This window comes from Streptopelia decaocto (assembly GCF_964273445.1).
Source record: "Streptopelia decaocto genome assembly, contig: HAP1_SCAFFOLD_73, whole genome shotgun sequence".
In the NCBI taxonomy this organism is placed as follows: Eukaryota; Metazoa; Chordata; class Aves; order Columbiformes; family Columbidae; genus Streptopelia; species Streptopelia decaocto.
Window position 1 is genome coordinate 24,832 of NW_028115688.1, and position 22,031 is coordinate 46,862.

A 22,031-nucleotide genomic window follows, 5' to 3' on the forward strand; every position below is an offset into this window, starting at 1 on the left:
CACAGTTTTAGGAACAAATCCCCAAGTGTTTAAGGACACGACAAGGAATCACGGAGCTGCACAGAAGTGTCCTCGCAACAACGGCATGACTCACTTTTTACCTTGCTGAGTCCAATATTTACAACATTTACTGCGAAATACATTCTGTTAATGCTTGGAAAATTCATACAAGGCTGCGTTGGTTAAAATTCAGCATGGTGTGTAGGAAAAAGGGTGAGATTATGTTTTTATGTACTGCTTTTGATGTTCTGCTCACTGGCTCCTTTTAACTTCTAGAAGGAGAAATAAAGGTGATCAGAACTTAAATAAAGCATCCAGACCCAACAAAAAGCAGTGAAACCAGATTCTAAAACATGAACATCAAACTTTATGTTCTGATTGCCTAAGGAATGTGGAAATCTATTCTTATACATAAACTCTTCTCTCCAGGTACATTCAGTGCAACTGAAAAAAAAAAAACAAACCAAAATTACAGTCCTACTTTGTGACAAATGACTCTACTCAGTCATCTGACAAAGACACAGCAAAAATCTCTTTAGAAGAGTGTTTCTTTGTGGAAGCCCAAGCACTGTGATCAGGTGTTTGCCATGTTTAGCCACAAAAGCACCAAAGTATTAAATATGTCATAAAATATATGGCATATTGACTGAAAATAGCAGTAGAAATGTCATTTGAGAGCAGTTACAAGGGTTCTGTTGTATTTTGGAGCCCTGCTTTAGGCGCTTCAAAGTAATCTTGAAAGCTCTACTATATTTTAGAAAATATTTATGACACTTGAAAAACTGCTGAGATCCCACATACTCATTGATCTGTCACTTTGTTCTTTCATATTTATTTGTTCTTTATTTTTACTGTGCAAAATACTCAGATTTGGGGCCTACGAATACCTGCTCTATCCCCCCACAAAGGAAGAAACATTCGAACACTGAGAATGAGACTCTTCCCACATGGGAACAAATTCCGTTTATGCCACAATGTCTTTACTAATAAAGCAAACACATAAACCAAATAATCTCTCCGTGTCCAGGAAATGGGATCTACAACTTGTGTCTTAGAACAACCAACCTCAAGAACAAACCCAGTTGAATCATCTGAAGAGACACCCCTGTCAGAGTTTAAAAATGAAGGCCTGAAAAAGTGGGCCTAAATGTGTAGACATAGAAAATGTAAGCCTAAAAATGTAGGCCTAAAGTTTTAGGCCAAAAAGCGTGGGCCTAAGAACGCAGTCATAAAAACATAGGCTGAAAAATCTAAGTCTACTCTGGGTCAGAGCCATTCAAATCTACCCCAGCACAACAAAAATTAACAGCCGCTTTAATAAGCAAGATACAATCCGAATGCCACTGTAAACTAATATCCATCAAAAAGGTTAAACCACACTGAAATGCCTCACAAAGAACACAAAGCCCTAGGAATACTTACAAAATGTGTGTTTTGCTGGGAGCTTTAACTGCTCCAGACGCGATTCTTCCAGCAGTTCCTGGTGAGTTCTCAGGGACTGGGGCATTGTCATCTGTGTATTCTGAAAACAACAGAAATACAGAAAAGAAAAACAAATTAGTCAATTCATGCAAATTCATACAAATGCAAAATTTTGTATGTAACATCGCACTTCTATTGTCTCCACACACCAACGAGACATTTTGAGAATGCACAAGCAGCAAAATATTTTTCACAGAAGAGCAAAAAAATACCCCAACTACTTGGGAAATGTAAACTGCACCTAAAACACCAAGATCCCTCCACGAGGATCGTTTTTCTATTTTATTTTACAGCACATTCTTCTTCAGATGAGGAGGAAAGCCATCAGACCATTTAGATTAGGCCCAAACAAAAACCCCAACTACTTGAGACGCTTAGACTAAGCCTAAAATGCAAAGATCCCTCCATGAGGATGTTTTTTATACTGCACTTTCACATTCTGGATATGTCTAAATCTTTGAAAGCTCCATCAGCAGCTGTTCCCTGGGACCTGCTGGCAATTTTAAAAATGAGTAAATAAATAAATAAATAAATAACAAGATGCAGATCTAGTTAGGCTCTGTCATGGTGGTTTGGTGCAGGGATCATGCATATCAGGGGAATATTTCACTATTTCTGCTCTGGTTTTCAGTGTATTACACCAAAACAGCCACCTGATGACATCATTTCAACAGCAAACCAGCAATTTGCAGGATTCAGCTTCTTTGGGGAACTGAGAAATTGCTGAGCTGACACCAAGTCCTGCAGTGTCCCTGTCACCTGCAGAGTCACCGCATCCTCACCACGGTAGCGGGCATTGTGACAAAGGTTCTATGTCAGTTGGGTATGGCAGCCGAGCGCCCCCTAGAGGAGAGGGAGCCTGTCAGCCCCGGGCCTATCACTGCCTGCTGTCCCTGCTGTCACCAGCCAGGCCTCTGAAAACTGGACAAAACATCCCCAGATTGGGGCCAAACTGGCCCAAAGTCTCCAAGAGACAAGTTGGGAAGAAGGATATGGGACCGAGGAAGAAAGCAAAGGGAGCAGGACAAAGGGAGGGAAGAGGAAAAACTAGACCCGGGCTGCAGGACTGAAATGGAGGAATTGAAAGAAAGGAGCCAGGAAGCAGGAGAGTGAGAGAAAAGGAAAGAAGAGAGGAAAGAAGAGACATGCAGCCGGACGAGGGGTTAGTGAGAGAGGATGGGACAGAGAACAGGAGGAGAAGGAAAGAAGGGAGGGAAAGAGAAAGGGAAAAGTAAAGGGAAGGGGAAAGGGAAAGGGAGAAGGAAAGGGAAAGGGAAAAGTTTCCTGGAAAGGCACCCTTTTGGCTCAGTGCACCCTCACCTGTCTGTTCAGATGCCATTCAGAATGGTGAAGGTTTCGTGGAATTCGTCCATGAATAAATTTCTCCTGTCCCTGCTGATTTCTCTTTTTTCTTCCTTTCCTCACCTTCCTGCAGTATCTCTGTCCATCGCAAGGAAAAGGCCAAGCTCAAACCCGAGTGAAACATCCCGACAGGGCTTCAAAGGGGCAAAACCCTCACCATCTGGGGACAAATTTCAGTATTTCTGGGCACGGTCTAAAGATTTAAAATGACTCTGAGCAGGGGGAAGGATCTGCTGAAGCAGAAACTGGGCCTGAAACATGGTGGCCTGGCAGCTTCAGGGTTGCAACTCCCACACTTCAACAAGACGTGACGTTTCCAGCCTGGCAGCCTTGGATCTCCTGCAAATAGTGCAGAAAGATCCACCCCTGCAACAGGAAATTCAGCTTTGTAACCCCCCGACACTCACAGCAGTGTCCTCAGGAACAAGCTTTACTCAAAGGGCTGGAATGTTTAGGGTGGTGTCAGGGTGGTCCCTCTGCCCAGATGCTGGAGGGCATCCAAAGCAGAAGCTTCCCATCAAGGCCAGTTTGGTTCCTGGGTGGAATAGAATGGATTTGGGCAAGGATATGCTGAGTAACAGTAGGGGGCACAAGTGGTGTAGTGCTGGGACCAGAGACAGACCTTTGGTCAGAGCAGGTGGTGCATGAGGTGGCCAAACAGCAGAGCTTCTTGGAGGACTGCATAAGGAAAGCTAGAAATGGGATAGAAATTGTCTAATATGGGAGATAAATAGGATAGTTAAGAGCCCTGGCTCTCTCCCAAGTGGAAGTAGAAAGTCCAGCCCAGAAGAGCTTCCCTGGTCCCTCCCGGCCCTGGCTGAAAGCTCAGGTGGCCTCCACTGCCCCGCAAGTTGGTGTCCTTCATGCCTCCCAGCTGCACTCTCATCCTCTCCTTTATCCAACAGGGACATTCAGATCTTTACCTCCTTTCTCTGAGTGCCCACTGGCCTTGATGCCCCAGAACACAGTTTCCTGTCTATAGTGACTGTGGAAAAGGTCCCTCAGTTAGAAAATTTCTCCAGAGACAGTCCCTCAGATGTCCCCACTTCCAGCATCATGCTGGGCTGATCTCAGAGCCATGGCCAACTGTGAAACCCTTCTCCACGTCCCAGGGAAGGACCGTTGCCAACAATGGAAAAAGTCAACACTATTGCAACTTTTCCTTTGCATTTATACTCATCGCTTTCCCCAGCTCCTTGTGTCCCAGGCTGAGCTTTGGAGCTGAGGGACAACAGAGATGCTCCCAAGGATGTTTTTGAGTAGTGGTACTATCACCAATAACAGTTGCAGGGAACTCCTTATTCCCTATGATGATGGTGAACTAAAGCTTTTTAATTTCATTCCCATCAGTCATTCTAGCTTCTCAAAGGGGAGTTGTTTCTTTTTAGCCAAAGAAAACCAACAGATGCCAGGTTGGTGCAAAGGCGTAAAGGAAGCCAGACTTTTTACATGGTGTCCACTTGCACACACCGTCACCTGCATTTCCAGTCTCTTCAGTCCCAATTGTGCAGCAGAGCCTGGAGTTCTGAGCTGCCTTCATCTGCCCCGTGTGACACATGTAAAATGAAACTACCCCAGTCAAAAAGTTGGTTTTGATTCTCTTCAGAGCCTGAAGCACCACATGGGTCAGAAGACAAGCCAGGATACCCAACGAGGACTCACATGCTCTGCACTTAAAGTTCAGGTGTTCCCAGGAATCTCAGGAAACAAGGCGTGCTGATTGCTGGGTGCAAGGAGTTGGTCAAGAGCCTCGTCTCCATTTCTGTAACGATGGCTTTGCTGCCTGGCTGATGTGCCGACTCTGTACATGGATGCTGACACCTGTTGAGCAACCTGCTCAAGGATGAACAAGGTGGGCATGAGGACAGCAAAAGAGAAGAACCTGGGTGGGGGCAAATGAAAGGGGATGCACAAGATGTGTTAAAGGCTGTTTGGGGGCACTTGTAAAGCAGCCCTGCACCCTGTGTGAATTATTCCTGTGGTCAGAGAGAACTTGAGATCTTCCCCTAAATTGAAAACATGAAGGAGATGAAAGGACAGTGTCATTCGGGATGGATGGGACCTCAGGAGGTGTCTTGACCAACCTCCTTCTAAAAGAAGGGTCAGACCAAATTACTCAGGGCTTTATCCAAAAACATCTTGGTCACTTCCTGGGAAACTGCTTTTTTGGTAGAGGGAACAGCATGAGAAAGGAAAACCATCAGAAACTGGAGCTCTGGATGTCCAGAGTGGAGCTCAGGATAAAGAAATGTCATTCTGAGTGCAGTGCTGTGGTCATTCAGAGGGACTCTGGATCAGTCATGACTCTATGTTTCAAGGAACAGCTGGTGAGGATGGAGAGACAGCAGCACAGGTGGGGACACACTGGGGTGAGAACAAGGTGGGGAAGCGCATGGGGTGTCTGCAGCCTGTGGGGAAACAGCCACAGGCCTGGGACAGTGCAGGATGGACTGTGGTGGAAGTGGCCAAGAATGATGCTGGATGTCCCTGAAAGAGCCAAGGTCTTTGTCCCCTTGGCTATGGCTGATGTCCCTGTCACCAAGGACTAAGAGGAGACACATCATTACCATGGCCGTGGCACCCCATTGCCTCCTTGCACCCCCAGGGAGTGTCACACCATTGTCCTGCACTGGGCATCGCACTCCCCACAGCCCCAGGAAGAGCCCTGAGCCACACGTGAGGGACAGGATCTCCCTTCCTAGGGGCAGGGGCTCAAGACTTGGCCATTGTCCTTCATCAAACAAACCAGGGTTTTTCTCAGCATCAGAGCTGCTGCACTTTGCCTTTGCCTGATGCAATCACTGCCTCCAATTATCTTCTCTAACGAGTCCCTGGGGAGGCCTTTCAGTAACAGCCCTCAGTGGGGCCCATTAATGCTTCGAGGTACTTTGGAGTTTGCTTCTGGCTTGGACTTCTTGAGCAGATTCTTCAGTCTGTCCTTGGTATCTGAGGTTCATGGACTCAGCACCAAATACACCACGGGGCTCATTAAAACACAGAAAGCCCTAAGGAGCGATGTTTCTTTCCCTAATTTTCTTCAAATCTTCAAGCCTTGTAGAACTAACTGGAGAGGTTTCAATGGGACACTTGCTGATTAAGATTTCAAAGAAGATTTCATAAAGGAGGGTTTTTTCTTTCAAGGGCATTTTCTATCATTTTCCAGTGACAGCAGCATTCGACACTGGACATTGATCCCAAGGGTCTCCTGAAGACATCTGGACAGGCAGGAGAACAGTCCCTTGAGGCTGGACACTGTATGGACAACCTCGCCCCTCACCCCCCACCCCAGTCTGCCGGTTCCCTCATTGGCCACCAGAGATTGCATCAGTTTTCCTACGTCAGACTTCTCCACTGAGCTCTGCAGGAGATGCTGCAGCTCCTGTGCACCAGCTCCACCTGCTCTCCTGTGCAAACACTGCACAGTTTAATAAACAGTAAAACACTTTCCTCAGCTGTGTGTGTAAGCTGGATCTGATGAGGTCCAGCATCCACAAGGGACATCCACACAAGAACTGGTTTAGACAGAGAGATAGGAAAGGATAGAAATAAACACAATGAACGTGTTGACTGCCATGTTAATTAGAGCTCTGAAGAACGGGGCAAGTTTGTAACTCCCTGAAGCTCAAAGCAGAAACCAGATTGTTGAGAGGCCACTGAATGACCAAAGAGCAAGTGGAGGAGAAATCTGAGAGCACTGGGAAGGGCAAACGTCCAGACAGTGCTGGAAAGTTGTCCTTTGACAGGGACATTTAATCAGGAGAGATGGGAACTCCTGAATGACGAGGGAGATGAAATAATAGAGTGTTGGTAGTAGAAGTACAGGGGAAGACCAATATTTCTTCTCCTACCCTTAGTACATCAGTCATCAGCTGTCTCACCATAAACAGCCAGTGCCATTTTAGAGGCCCAGTGTACCTGAGGTGCTGGCCTGGGATTGGCATCTATCACACAGGACCTGGGGAGACCAGAGCACCTTGCAGTGCAGGTGGAGCCTGGGCAGGGGTTCCTGGGGCATCTACACTGGCACCAGGTGTTTGTGTCCCTGGAGCTGAAGACATTTGTGTCCTGAATCCATGCCCAGTCCTGGAGAATTCTTTCCTTTCCAAAGAAAAGAAACTCCCCTACAAAGTCTTATAAATAAATAAACAAACAAACAAACAAACAAACAAACAAACAAGTAAATATATAAGTATATAAGTAAATAAGCAAATAAATAAATAATTATGTAAATAAATAAGTAAATAAACAAGTAATTAAATAAGTAAATCAATAAGTAAATAAGTAAATAAGTATGTAAATAAGTAAGTAAATAAGTAAATAAATAAGTAAATAAATATATAAATACATAAATAAATACATAAATACATAAATACATACATGAATAGAAAGAAAGAAAGAAAGAAAGAAAGAAAGAAAGAAAGAAAGAAAGAAAGAAAGAAAGAAAGTTGACACCTTCCTTTGCTTTGGATCTTTGTCTTCAGTTCTTCTTACTTTAATATTCATTGACATTAACTGATGTGCGATGGCCCTACAAACATTAAGCCAAGATCATGCTGTGTCTTGCACAGCGCCCCAGGCCCTATGAACCTTCCCTGCCCAGGACTCCTCACATTTTGCCCAGAGCGACTCACACTGAGGTGTTGGCTGGTTCCCAATCTCTTCTTGAACACTGTCAGGTTGGGGCCGTGACACCTCCCTGGGGAGCCTGTTCAGTGTCCAGCACCTCTGGGGGAAGAACCTTTTCCTCATGTTCCACTGACCTTCTCCTGGCACACCTTTCTTCCATTCCCTCAGGTTCTATCATTGGTCACCACAGAGAAGAGATCAGTACCTTACCCTCCTTCTCCCCTTTTGAGGAAGCTGTAGCCACCATGAGGTCTCCTTTGAGTCTTTTCTTCAGCTCTGATGCTCAGAAACCCCTTGGTTTGCTTTATGAAGCAGAAAGGAGAAGCCATGACCTCCAGGCAATGGGAAGGGGGATCCTGTCCCTCACACACGGCTCAGGGCTCTTCCTGGGACCGTGGGATGTGGGTGTGCAAGGCCCAGGGAAGGACAACACTGGTACAACAACTTCCAGCTTCCCCATGGGGCTGCAAGGAGGCACCGAGGCCCCAGTGCCATGAGGACAACATGTCTTCTCCTGGGCCTCAGTGGCAGAGACAACTGCCATGGCCAAGGGGACAGAGACCTGGTTCTGTGGGTCCCTTCCAGCCTTACAGCGCCCTTTGCCATCTCCACCACAGGCTGTTCTACACGGTGCTACCCCTGCCCCTCTTTCCCTGCAGGCTGCAGACACCCATCTCGCTTCCCCACCTGCTCTCACCCCAGCATTTCTGCACCTTCACTGCTGTGTCTGCACTCTCACTGGCTGCTCTTTGGAACACAAACCATGGGCTGGTCCAGCTCCCTCTGGGTTACCTCTTGCACCACAGCACTGCCTTTCCAGTGACATTTCTTCCTCCTCATATCCATTCCTCACCTTCCAAGTAGACGTCTTTTTTCTCTTTCCTGCTTCTTCCCACTATCAAGAAAAGTTCGACCATCTCATAAACTGCCCTTCAGGCAGGGAACCCAACCCATTAGTCTTCTTGTGGTCTTTTACCTGACCAGAGAGAAGTCACCTCGCCATGATCTTCTAAATCCCATGAGTGCTGCTGGCCTTTCAGCTTCTCTGACAGACACAACCATGTCCCTGCCGATGTCCCATCATGTTCTCAGGTGGGATGGACATGACAACCCGTCTCTCTTCCTGGGTAAGACCTGTGGGCCCTTGGGCAGAGGTTCTTTCCCAGCCATGTCCCTGCTGCTGGGCTGTCACCTCCAGCCACAGAACTGACCCCACTGTCCCTTTCACAGCCACATGATTCTGACTGGATTATGAGTGTCTGAGACTCAGCTGACCTCATAATAGCGAACCCATCCACCCCCCTCCCCATAGCCCAGGGCCTGACCAGATATTAGTGTGCTTGTTGTATCAAATTAAACAAATGTATTTCCTTCTAAATGTTTGAGTGGAGAAACTTTCTTTGCAGTTACTGTTGTTTTTATGTTGACATCATTTCTATCTCCTCTTCTGTCTCTTCTTTTTTTTTTTTTATTTTTCTTTTCTGCAGATATTCTATATTCAAAAACGTGTCCAGGGGAAAGATTCATTGAATCATAGAGTCAGTCAGGTTTGAAGAGAGCCCTGAACATCTTGTTTCACTCTCCTTCCCAAAGCAGGGTGACCAGGTGAGGTTCTTCAAGGTCTTTGCTCAGCTTTGCATCATCTCCATCACAGCACAGAAGGGAGAAGAAAGACCTTCAGCAGTTTTGGCCCAAATGCTGGTCACTGGGTGATGACACACTAACTGCACAGAGGACACTGCATCACAGATGATATTTGGGCTTGATGTTTCAGTGAACTTCCCACCAAGCATCCACTTCTTCAGCCCAAACAGCATCAATCGGGGTATAAGGACACCACTGGAGACCATGTCCAAGGCCTGGCACAATTTCATACACACAACATGCCTGTCTTTCCCCTGCCCATTTTGGTTCACAAGTCTCTTTCTTGTCCTTCAAGTGCCTGCAGATGGCTGCAGGAAGACTTCTCCCATCACCTTCCCAGGGACAGAGACAAGCTGAGCAGCCTGTGATTCTTCCCATTCTCCTTCCTGCCTTTCTTGAAGATGGGTTTGACGGATGCCAGGACCTGCTCGATTGCACTGTCATTTTGAAAACACAATCCAGAATCACAGGGCATCTGAGGTGAATCTCACTGGGTCAGTGGGGTTTGTTCCCAGAGTCACACACAGAAATGTCAGGGTTGTGCCAGGTGTCCATAACTGAGTTGGCTTTGTGGACTCTCATCTGATGTAGAATCATAGAATCATAGAATACTCTGATAGGAAGAGAGCCTTGGGATCATTGAATCCAACCATAGCCCAGCTCTCGCACGAAACCATGTCATTAAGAACCTCCTCTAAACACCTTTACACCCCTCCAGGGGTGGTGACTCCCCCACTGCCCTGGGCAGCCTGTTCCAATGCCTGACAACGCTTTCCGGGAAATACTTTTTTCCTAATATCCAATGTAAACCTCCCCTGGTGCAATTTGGGGCCATATCCTCCTGTCCTATCACTTGCTACTTGGGAGAAGAGACCAACACCCTCCATGTTCAACCTCCTTTCAGAGCAATAAGGCTCCCTCAGCCTCCTGTTCTCCAGGCTGAACAGCCCCAGCTCCCTCAACCACTCCTCATCACGCTTGTGCTCCAGACACTCAGCAGCTTTGTCGCCTCCTCTGCACTCTCTCTAGTATTTCAATGTTCTTCTTATGATGAGTGAGGGGCCCCAAACTGAACACAGGATTCAAGGTGCGGCCTCACCAGTAACAAGTGCAGTGGCACAATCACTTCTCTAGTCCTGCTGGCCACACTATTCCTGATACAAGCCAGGATGCTGTTGGTCTTTTTGGCCACCTGGGAATACGCTGACTCCTGTTCAGCCACTGTCAGTCAACACCCATAGATCCCTTTCCACCAGGCAGCTTTCCAGACACTCTTCCCTGAGCCTGTAGCTATCATAGAGTTGTTGTGACCCAAGTGCAGGACCCAGCACTTGGCCTTGTTAAACCTCAGACAACTGGCCTCAGCCCAACGATCCAGCCGCTCCAGATCCCTAAGTATGGCCATCCTCATGTCCCACGTCATGAGGAATGGACATGGGGACCTCAGTTCAAGGCAGCACATCCTAGTGCTGTATTCAGGGCTTCATGGAACATGCAAGAATAGCTGATGGTGTTTGTACTGAGTCGGGTTCATCTTATGTACATGAAATGCATGCTCATATCTCATCCATACAGTGGAAACATTGGCTTCTGACTTACTCATTCAGTGTCCTTGTGTTGAGGGATGAACAACCTCTCTCAGCTGGGGTGAAGGGCCAGTGCAGGAAAAGGTGGATTTGAGGGTGTCTGTGGTGACTGTCCTGGGCCAGTTTCCCCAGGTTGTCCCATGAACATGGGCACACACCAGCCCCTGCTCTGCTGGTGCTCCAGGGCTCTCCCAGGAGACCTGGCTGGGAGAGGACACTGCTGTGTGCCAGCCCTGCACACTCACACACTTCAGCTGTTCACTGGTATTTTCTTCTCTGGGGCATTTGCCAGTTCAGCCCTCCCACCCCCTCCTGAATTGTGCCACCCCCCTGCCCTCTCCCCAGCGGAGCCCGGCAGAGCAGCCACACTGGAACTGGAACTGGTCCCACAGCAGTGGGGACCAGTGAGAATGAAGGACAGTGAGAATGTTCATCCAGCCATCAAGCTGAGAGGGTCTCCAGCACAGGCAGCTTGCAGACCCAGGTCCAGACTGGCTCCCCAGGACAGCATGAGGCATTTGGCCGAGGGGATCCTCAGGAAGGTCCTGCAGCCACAGTGCCAGGGCCACCTGCCCCAGGATGCCACCTGCAGCAAAGGGTTTCTCTTTCCATGTCTTTCCTGTACACATACAGTGCCCCACTCTTCTCCTGGAACGTCCCATCTCCCCACAGAGCCATTTCCCAAGAGACCTGAGCTATGCTGACCTGGCCAGCTCTTCCTGCCCCCCTTCCCACGCTCCATACAGCTCCAACCTGGCGGTGCTTCTCTCTAGAGCAGGTGGGCTGTGGTGCCCGGGGCGATGGTTGAGTCCGCAGATTCACATTGGTCAGGATGGGAGGAAGACCCAGCTCAGGGTGGCTCCTGCTCACTCCCCCTCAGCACACAAACATGGTTCCTGCAGCCCCAGAGGTCTCAGAGAGAGGATTCTGGGCAAACAAGGCACTGCAGGGTCCTTTATTTCATGTAAACACACAGAGAGTACAGCTCTTTATTTAGAAAAAGACAACGGGTCACACCAAACATGTAGTTACAAACATAGATATAAGATGAAAAATAATTTTGCTTGTGGGTAGCATTAATACAACAAAGAATACCTAAAACCAATGAAAAAAAATAAAAAATGTACAAAACTCAGGTTGAACGAGTAATGCGTTATATTACAAGTGACATGCATAAGCAGGAGGTCACTTCATTACTGCTTTTGAAAAGTGAACAGTCATCACTTTCCTTATAGACTCCTTGAGCTCCTGGTTCCTCATGCTGTAGATGATGGGGTTCACTGCTGGAGGCACCACTGAGTACAGAACTGACACCACCAGATCCAGGGATGGGGAGGAAATGGATGAGGGTTTCAGGGCAGCAAATACGGCAGTGCTGACAAAAAGGGAGACCACGGCCAGGTGAGGGAGGCAGGTGGAAAAGGCTTTGTGCCGTCCCTGCTCAGAGGGGATCCTCAGCACGGCCCTCAAGATCTGCACATAGGACACCACAATGAACACAAAACAAATAAAAGCTAAAAAGGCACTGACCACAATAAGCCCAAGTTCCCTGAGGTAGGAGTGTGAGCAGGAGAGCTTGAGGATCTGGGGGATTTCACAGAAGAACTGGCCCAGGGCATTGCCCTTGCACAGGGGCAGTGAAAATGTATTGGCTGTGAGCAGCAGAGCACTGAGAAACCCAGTGGCCCAGGCAGCTGCTACCTTGTGGACACAAGCTCTGCTGCCCAGGAGGGTCCCGTAGTGCAGGGGTTTGCAGATGGCAACGTAGCGGTCGTACGACATGATGGTGAGCGTAGAATACTCTGCCACTATCAAGAAGACAAATGAAAAGAGCTGTGCAGCACATCCCAAGTATGAGATGGTCTTGGTGTCCCAGAGGGAATTGGACATGGATTTGGGGAGAGTGGTGGAGATGGAGCCCAGGTCGAGGAGGGCGAGGTTGAGCAGGAAGAAGTACATGGGGGTGTGGAGGTGCTGGTCCCAGGCTATGGTGGTGATGATGAGGCCGTTGCCCAGGAGGGCAGCCAGGTAGATGCCCAGGAAGAGCCAGAAGTGCAAGAGCTGCAGCTCCCGTGTGTCTGTGAACAGCAGGAGGAGGAACTGGGTGACGGAGCTGCTGTTGGACATTTGTTGCCTATGAGCATGAGGACCTGTGCAAGGAGGAAAGGACAGTGACACATCAGGAGACACTTCTCTGAGGAAAATAAACATACTGTTTCTCATGGAAAACCCCCTCCCCGATGGAGGAATGTTTCCACTCATACAGTTTCTACCAACTGAAGAAAAGAGTTCATCACAGTTTAAAATGAAGGTTGGGCATTTAGTTTCCATGAACACAGCTCTGGGGCAAGACCCCCTGAGTTGGTGTCAGAACAAAAACTGACCAACACTCCCACCTGAACCCCAGAGAGCAAGAGCACCAGGGACAGGTGGAGAAATAGGGAAGGACACTGCAGTGCTACCAGAAAATAAAGCAAGGACAGAAAGGCAGACGGGCATGCTGTGGAACCTTCTCATGACCCGGCTGTGCTGCTGTCACTCACATAATGACACTGGAGAACAAGGACTTTTAGCACCTTTTTTGTGTACCACGTTGCAGGAACCCTTCACCTGGAGGTCCAGCTGCTGAGGTGGAGACTCGTGACCTGGACCCCATGGCTTTGGGGCAGAGGGTCTGCTGGGGAGGAGAGGAGACCAGGGGTTGCACTGGGAAATGTGTCTGCACTGCAGGGGATTGCAGGGGGGGTCCTAAATCCGTCCCTAGCATATCTGGTAGGAGCTCCTTCTCCCTGCCCATGTCTGTGCTGCCTGCAGCTGTGTCTCTGTCCCTGGTCTGCTCCCTGTCAGTGTCACAGACCCCGTCCCACCCGCTGTGTGCTCAGCTCTGTCTTGCTCACACCTCCTGGCACTGCCCAGGGGCAGCTCTGTGTGTGCAGGGGCTCAGGAGCAGCTCAGACCAGTCCTAATGAGAACTGGGGTCTCAGTATCTTCTCCCATCTCCCACTGCACACCCAGCCAACCAAGAGTGGAAAACCGAAAGCACAGACTCCTTCCCTTGTGGCTGTTCCTGTCTCGATGTTGTTGTTCAGAAGAACCCTCTGCCATGTCTGTGGGGGGATCTGGAGCTCTGAGCAGCCCTGACCCACACAGCCCCCTTCAACCCCACAAGCTCCCTGCCTGCCCTGCCGGGGGTCGCTCCTTCCACCCACAGCTGCTGCCATGGGATCTCCCGGGCAGGCTGAGCGCTGACCCTGGCAGGCGGCAGAGTCCCTGCCCGGCACAGCCCTGGGGTGCAGGGACCCTGCTCTGCAGGACAGCCCTGGGCACCCCTGGGTGCTCACCCGGCTTCACAGTGTTCAACATGGCCTGACAAGAGCCCCGTCCTTACAGATCCCACCAGCTGTGCCTGTGCCAGTTTTAGGAGATGCCTTCAGGAGCTACAGCTGCACTGCCCTGCACCAGAGACTTACCATGACAAGGGCTGCAAATGTTTCTCCTCCAGTGAGCTCTCAGTCATCCTCCCAGTCCTGACCACCTTTAATCTCTCTCTGCCTTGCTCGTCTCCTGAGATCCCCAGGCAGAGCCCTCAGCCCTGCTGCGTGTGCAGAGGAGCTGCTCCTGGGCAGAGCTGTCTCTCTGCAGCACTGCCGCTGCCATGAGCTCCCTGTGTCCCAGGAGCCCAGCCCAGCTCAGCAGCACAGGAGCAGCCCAAGGTGCTTTAATGACCCCTCTAGTGGGTTTGGTGCTGAGTCCATGAACCTCAGACCCTGGAGGAAGTTGAAGAAACTTCTCAAGAAGTCAGATTCAGATTCAAACTCCAAAGTTTCTTGTACTGTTAATGGGTCCCACTGAGGGAACCTACTGAGAAACAGTATCCAGGTTTGGTTAGAGAAGAAAACTGGAGGTCAGGAAAAGCAAAGGAAAGATATCTCTGATGCTGAGGAAACCTGGTTGTGTTTCTTTAACCAAAAGCCAAGCCCTGACCTTGTACCCTAGAAAGTCAGATCGTGTCCCTCCCACGTTGCCCAGGGCCCTTCCTGGGTAGTGTGATGTGGGGCTGTGCAAGGCCAAGGGCAGGACTATGGTCCCACCCCTCCCAGGTTCCTGCCTGGGTACAAGGAGGCCATGAGGCCCCTGTGCTGGAAGGACAAGGTGTCTCCTCACAGGCATCAGAGGTGGAGACAACAGCCATAGCCAAGGGGAGAAGGAGCTCACATCTCGTGGGGGCTTTCAGCCTCTTTACATCCCGTGATCATCTCCACGACAGCCTGTCCTGTGCTGTGGCATCCCCTGCACCTCTTTCCCTGCAGGCTGGAGACATCCCCCCTGCTGCCCCACCTTGCTCTTGTCCGAGCATCTTCCTTCCTTTGCTGAGCTCTCTCCATCCTCCCCAGCTGGTCCTTGAAGCACAAAGCCTTGGGCTGATGCAGACTCCCTCTGCTGACCTGCTCCACCACAGCACTGCCCTTCCACTCACATTCCTTTCTGCTCATGTCCAGCCTGGACCTCCCCAGCTGCACTTTGGGCCATTATTTCTTTCTCAAGCTCTTTCCCACTATGCAGAAAACCTCCATCACCTCTGAAACCGCCCTTCAAGCACTCTCAGGCTACTCCTGCACTGCTGCAGCCTCCCCAGTGCTGCTGGGCCAAAGCAGCAGAGTAATGTCACAGTGTTGACAGATGGAAAGTTAGGGCTGAAATTGGGCAACAGGAGAGTGAGCAAGCTCTTCTGTCCCCAAGGACAGAGAGAAACAGGGCTGGGAATGACAAACCCGGAAGGAAACGTGTGGTTTTTCAGTGGTGTCTCTGCTGCCCCTGAGGTACTTGGGCAGACGTGTCACTGATCCCTAGGAATGACAAGGTGCTGCTGACAGGCCCAGTGTGCCAGTGGTTTGTCTGTTCCTTGATTGTGTTATCAAGAGGGTGAGAACAGGGTGGTGAAAAGAGAGAAAGGAATTTTGCCAGTGTAGCTATACCCATGGACACCCCGGTGTGATGCGCTTCCTATTTATGGGCTGCCCTACATCTACTGGATAGAGAAGGGACAGATCTTGTGACGCTTCTGAGGTGGGAACGAGTTTCTTGCACAAAGGCACCGAATCTGTCTGCAGTGCTGTCTGTGTGTCCATCCCACACTCACTGTGAATGGGGATGGCTGCCCTGGACAGGACCATCGCTGTCCCTCCCAATGCATGTGGGGGTGTGTGAGAGCCTTGGCACCTCACGTAAAATCGCAGGCCTATAACTCACATTAAAGGGAATAACTGTCTTGAATTCGATTTGTCAATAGAATTATAGAATAATTTCAGCTCTAAGAGACCCTCAGGATCATTGAGTCCAACCATAACCCAACTCTAGCACTAAACCATGTCCCTAAGAAATCCATCTAAACATCCTTTAAACCCCTCCAGGGATGGTGACTCCACCACTTCCCTGGGCAGCCTGTTCCACTGCTTCACCACCTTTTCCATGAACAAATGTCTCCTAATATCCGATCTGAACCTTCCCTGGCACAACTTGAGGCTATTTCCTCTTGTCCTATCACTTGCTACTTGGGAGAAGAGACCAACACCCACCATGCTACAACTTCCTTTCATGTAGTTGTACAGACTGATAAGGTCTCCCCTCAGTCACCTGGGCACACGTTGCCTCGTGTTCAGTTGCTGTCAACCAACACCCCCAGATCACTCTCTGCCAGGCAGCTTTCCAGCTACTCTTCCTGAGCCTGTAGCAGTTGTTGTGACCCAAGTGAAGGACCCGTGCATGGCCGTGTTAAACCTCAGACCAACAATCAAGCTCATCCAGATCCCTCTGCATGGCCTTCCCACCCTCCAGCAGATCAACACTCACACCCAACTTGGTGTCATCTGAAAACTTACTAAGAGTGCACTCGATCCCCTCATCCAGATCATTGATAAAGAGATTAAACAAAATTGACCCCAATACTGAGACCTGGGGACACCACTCATGACCGGCAACCAATTGGATTTGGCTCCATTCACCACAACTCTTTGGGCCTGGCCTTCCAGCCAGTTCTTTATCCATCGCAGATACACCATCCAGGCCATGAGCTGCAGCTTCTCCAGGAGATGCTGTGGGATACGGTGTCAAAGGCTTTGCTGAAGTCTGCCCTTGAAGGCCAAAGTAGCAATTCTGCTGACCGCTCTTCTAACTTCTCCAAGGATAATCAACTCAATAATTTCATGATCACTACACTCAAGGGGACCTCCAATGAGCCCTTCTCTATTTACAACAACAGATCCAGTGGGGCTCCTTCCCTGGTTGGTTCACTGACCAGCTGTGTCAGGATTGTCTTCCATACACTCCAGGAGCCTCCTAGACTGCTTCCTCTCTGCCATGTTGTACTTCCAGCAGACACCTGGTAGGCTGAAGTCCCCCATAAGAACAAGGGCTGCTGATCGGGAGGCTTCTCACAGCTGTCTGTAGAATATTTCATCTGCCTGTTCATCCTGGTTGGGTGGCCTGTAACAGACCATCCCCTAGGATGTCTGCTTTGTTGCCCTTCCCATTGATTCTTACCCATGGACACTCAACCCTATAATCACCCTCATAAAGTTCCAAACAGTCAAAACGCTCCCTAACATACATGGCTTCCCCACCTCCTCTCCTTCCTCACCTGTCCCTTCTGAACAGTTTATATCCACCCATTGCAGCGCTCCAGTTCTGAGAGTCATCCCACCATGTTTCTGTGATGACAATTAAATCACAGCTTTTCTGCCTCACAAGCGCTTCCAGCTCCTCCTGTTTGTTGCCTGAGCTGCGTGCATTCGTACAGATGCACTTCAGCTGGGCCATTGATTGCACTGGGTCGGCAGACCGAAGGGCATCATTAGCACTGCCCTCAGATGCCAGCATGTTGCCCTTGGCTGTGCCTCTGCCACATCTGGTTTCATCCCCTCCCCTTCAAATCTAGTTTAAAGCCCTCTCAATAAGTCCTGCTAATTTAATATGGGGGTCAATGGGGGGCAATGGGGTCAATTAGGGACAATGGGAGTCAATGGGGGTCAATGGGAGTCAATGGGGATCAATGGGGATCAGTGGGGGTCAATGGGGGTCAATGAGAGTCGATGGGGGGCAATGGGAGTCAATGGGAGTCAACGGGAGTCAATGGGGATCAATGGGGGTTAATGGGGGTCAGTGAGAGTCAACGGGAGTCAGTGGGGATCAATGGGGGTCAATGGGAGTCAATGGGAGTCAATGGGGATCAATGGGGATCAATTTGGGTCAATAGGAGTCAATGGGGCTCAATGGGAGTCAATGGGGATCAATTTGGGTCAATGGGAATCAGTGGGGGTCAATGGGAGTCAATGGGGTCAATGGGAGTCAACAAGAGTCAATGGGGATCAATGGGGATCAATAGGAGTCAATGGGGATCAATGGGGGTCAGTGGGGGTCAATGGGAGTCAATGGGAGTCAATGGGGATCAATGGGGATCAATGCGGGTCAGTGGGAGTCAATGAGGATCAATGGGGGTCAATGGGGCGGTCAATGGTCCATAAAATAAGACTAAGAATCACTTTTTTGTGGTAGTTTTGTAACACCGTCTGAACTTTGGTCAACGAGAGGAAGAGTGGTTGACAGAGTCTGTTTGCTGAGAGCAACGTGTTCCTGTACCTTTCCCGTAGTTCTGTGGTGAAGGATTCCTTCCCTTGCAGAGAGGACTGCGAGACCAGCTCCTGTCAGGTGGGACTTTGCCTCCAAACGAGGTGCAGCCTCTTCCATTGTGACATCAGCCACTGCCGTTGATGTCACAAAGCAGCATCAGCGCTGAGGTCAGCACAGCAGGGTATAAGACCAGGGGTCTCCCTGCGCCTCGGTCACTCTCGATCTTGAGGGAACTGAGATCACAGAGTTTCTGGATCACTGCTGAGCGAGTGAGATGCTTGTTACCTGCACCTCAGCAGGTACCAAGGGACAAACAGAGAAGGTTCAAGGTCTGAACAGGTATGTTTGAAAACTCCTCCTCCCCTTTCCCTAGGTGTGTTTCCCACCTCATCAGCTGGGTGGGTGGAGGGTGGGCAGGAGAGGAACACGAGGGCAGCCTGGGAGCTGGGTCTGGAGCTGCTGGAAGGCAGCAGCCGCCTTTCAGTCTCCTCATGAACGCAAGGGCTGCGCCCAGAAAGTCTTTGATCTCTGCAGAATGAGGGACAGCTCCATTTTGGATGGGACAGAGAGAGTCCCAGGGGTGGCCCAGACACAGCCTGCCGCAGTAATTGTGAGAGCTCAGCTCCGTCCTGTATTGTGCTCTGCAGGGTGGGTTCTGTCCCTGAGCCTGCTTGGTTTTCCTCTCCACGGGGACCAGAAGGACACCAGCGTGTCCTCTGTTGGCCGTGGGTCTGACTTGTGTTCCTGACAGAGGAGGTTTCCTTGGGAAACCTGGTCAGCTCCTCACCAGGGCTCTGCCTCAGGAAAGGGGCTCAGGATCCTCAGAGGGGTGCAAGGAGTTCTCTAGGAGAACAAAAGGGATTGTTTATTCCTGATGAGTGTCGCTGTGAGCCTGTTGAGAGCCTCCTGGAACAGGCAGGAGGAATTTCCCCCTTGCAGAGCGGTGTGTGCTGTGTCTTGGCAGATCAGGCTCAGCGCAGCAGGGCCCAGACACCAGAGGGTTTCTTTGGCGCTTCCTTGGTGCCCGTTGCTTGCCAGCACGCATTGACATTCAGCCACCCTCCCTCTTTCCAGTCTGCATTTGTCTGCAGTTCTGCCAAGAGAAGGGCCAGAGATAACCTGGCTGCTAAAGAAACACTGCGAGAGGGGAGACACACACCCCCCTGGCAGCTGTTGGACTGTAGGGGCACAGGCTGAACCTTCTCTTGAGAGGGTGGAGAACAGGAGCAGCACAAGTGTCCATTGGATGCTGGGCAGGAGAAACAGCCATTTGTTATGTCCCTTCCATTTCCAGAGAATCCCTCTCCAGCCCCACAGATGTGAAGTGTGGCCACAGCTCTTGTTGCAACTCCTGCTATTAGTCCAGAGTCAACCTTGAGCCCTTTGTCCCTAAGAAAACAATCTTTGCCATGACAAATCCCCCACTGGTGCAGCTGGTGACACCTCCAGCAGTGACTGGAGCTGGTGCAGGACCAAGCCAATGCACACGGCAGGAACGCCAGGCTCAAGGGCTGCAGTCCCTGCTGCTGCTCTCCAGTCTGCTGCTGATCTGCACGGGAACCGCCAGCTTCACCAGCCTTTTCTTTATCTGCTCTGCAGGAAGATGAAGGCGCTGAAGGCATCGACCCTGGTGCTTCTCGGTCTGTTCTCTTTCGGTGAGTCTCTGCAGAGCTCCAACCTGAGGACGGTGCTTTAGGAGGCACTCGGGGCTCCATCCTGCCCTGTTCCGCTTCCCCCACTGTGAGCAAAGGAGCTCAGCCAAGAGCAGAAAGTCCCCACAGAGCTGTGCCGGTCCCTGCTCCAGCGGGACGGGTGTGGGTGAGGAAGGGCTGAGCCAGTTCCCTTCAGCCCAGGGAGAGGCCGTGGCTGAGCTCTCCTGCCCCAGGGGCTGAGAATCTTCTGCAGGACAAGGAGCACAGTCCAGGGCAGGGAACGTCTGTCTATTGCGGAGCCCATACGCCATGATGGCCACTGTCAAAGGCAACAAGAGGAGAGACAACTATGGCACTCGGGAGAGACACAGAAAGGGGAGCGGGCAGGCCGAGGCACAGCCCAGCCTTAGACTGAGTTCTAAGCTCTGGTTTGTGTCTGACAGGTGTTTACCATGTGGGACAACTCGGCACCTTAACCCTCTGGAGCGCTGCACCAGAGATAGGAGACCTCAGCGCAACCCTGTCCCTGCCCGTCCAGCTCCGTAAGCTCCAGGAACAGCTTTATCATCTGCGCTGGAGCACAAAGGATGTCACTGAGCGGGCTCTGCAGGAAGGACTGAAGCAGGCAAAGCTCCCAGGCTTTACCGGACGGGTAAGGGCACAAGGCAGAAGGATCTGCTCAGGGGTTTTATCCTCCCTCCGTCCGCATGTATCCTACTCCATTCCTGTCACAGCCAACAGGCTGGTGCTGCTGGAACAAGTGCTGCCATGGCCACGCTTCCTTTTCCTGTTGCTCCACACTTCCTTATGGGGAAGAGAGAGCGTGATGGGAATGACAGCCATCTGAGTCGGACCTTCCTCTGCGCCCAGATCTCGGGTCCTCCTCAAGGGAGGGCTGGAAATAAAGAATGGTCTCAGAGGTCCAGAGTTAAGCCAGGCCTATCTCATGCCCAGAAGGCTTGTCTGTCCGTGCTGCCTGGCCTGGGGCCTCTCCACAGGAACAGCCCCTTCCCGCAGCTCCAGCATTCAGAGCACTGGAGTGAGCAGCCCCCCATTTCTGATCCCAACAATCACAGCAGAGCAAACCTGGGAGGCTTCCAGGCAATGTGGGCGTTCCCTCCATCTGAAACCGGCCTTGTCCCCGCTCACCTTGGCTGGCCTTGCAGGGTCCTGCTTGCCCCGGTCCTTCTCCTTCCAACAGGCGCTCTCCTTTGTGTTCCTTCCCAGGCTGTTCACGAGATCATCAATCAGGCTTTGGAGAAGCTGGAAGAAATGCAGGTCCCGATGCCGGATTATGCCCTGAAATCAGCAGGTACTGTGACATTGTACAAACAAACCAGTTCCAAAGCGCCTCCTGTCCAGATTGACAAGATGGGCATTGGAACGTGCCCAACGGTAAGAGAGAAGGGGTGAGAAGTCATGGGTCACCTTGTGCCCTAAAAGTGTCCCCACTGACAGAGCCTGTAATGGGCCAGTCCCCATGGGAAGCACAGAAAGGCTGGTTCACATTCTTGCCTATTTCCATGGCCAAATATGACAGTTTGATGACTCCCTGCCATCTGTTCCAGAGGGGTCGTGCCAGCAAGACAGAGGGGAACCCACTGTAGGACATGGATGACAACTGAGAAGCCTTTTCCAAGTCAACAATGTAATATTCCTCCTGACACTGCCTGGTGATCATGCTCATGTTTGAATTTCCAGGGGCAGCCGTCATTCTTTCCAAGACTTCTCCATCCCTCCGGACTGCCAAAGCAAAGGTGTTCTTGTATTCCCTGCCAGTGATGGATTACATGAGATCTCCTGAGCTGATTCTGGAGGTAGAAGCACCAAGAAGCAGTAACACAAAGGCTGGGAGAATGAACCACACATGCTGCTCCAAGTGTCCTTCCCACCTGTCTTTGCTCCTCGAAGCTTCTTCTCCTGCCCCCTTCTCTCATGGACCTGCTCTCCTCCTGTGTCTCCCTGCTGAGTGTTTCTTGTCCTTTCAGACGGACAATCATCCTGGCAACTGCTGGCCCTTCCCAGGGAGTCAGGGACACGTGTTCATCAAGCT

General features: G+C 50.5%; 1 protein-coding gene and 1 long non-coding RNA gene across 2 annotated transcripts; one reads left to right on the plus strand and one right to left on the minus strand.

The window, feature by feature from the left end:
- Positions 1–11,885: 11,885 nt before the first annotated feature.
- On the minus strand, positions 11,886–12,827 carry LOC309452663 (olfactory receptor 14J1-like; the record flags this gene model as incomplete). The annotated part of the gene is made up of 1 exon (XM_082077303.1): positions 11,886–12,827. The coding sequence occupies one exon, from the start codon at positions 12,825–12,827 to the stop codon at positions 11,886–11,888; it is 942 nt and encodes a 313-aa protein (XP_081933429.1).
- A 7,710-nt stretch (positions 12,828–20,537) lies between these two features.
- On the plus strand, positions 20,538–22,013 carry LOC309452666. Its single transcript, XR_014186607.1, has 4 exons — positions 20,538–20,630; positions 21,206–21,290; positions 21,680–21,795; positions 21,967–22,013. It is a non-coding gene; the product is annotated as an uncharacterized lncRNA (long non-coding RNA).
- Positions 22,014–22,031: the final 18 nt, after the last annotated feature.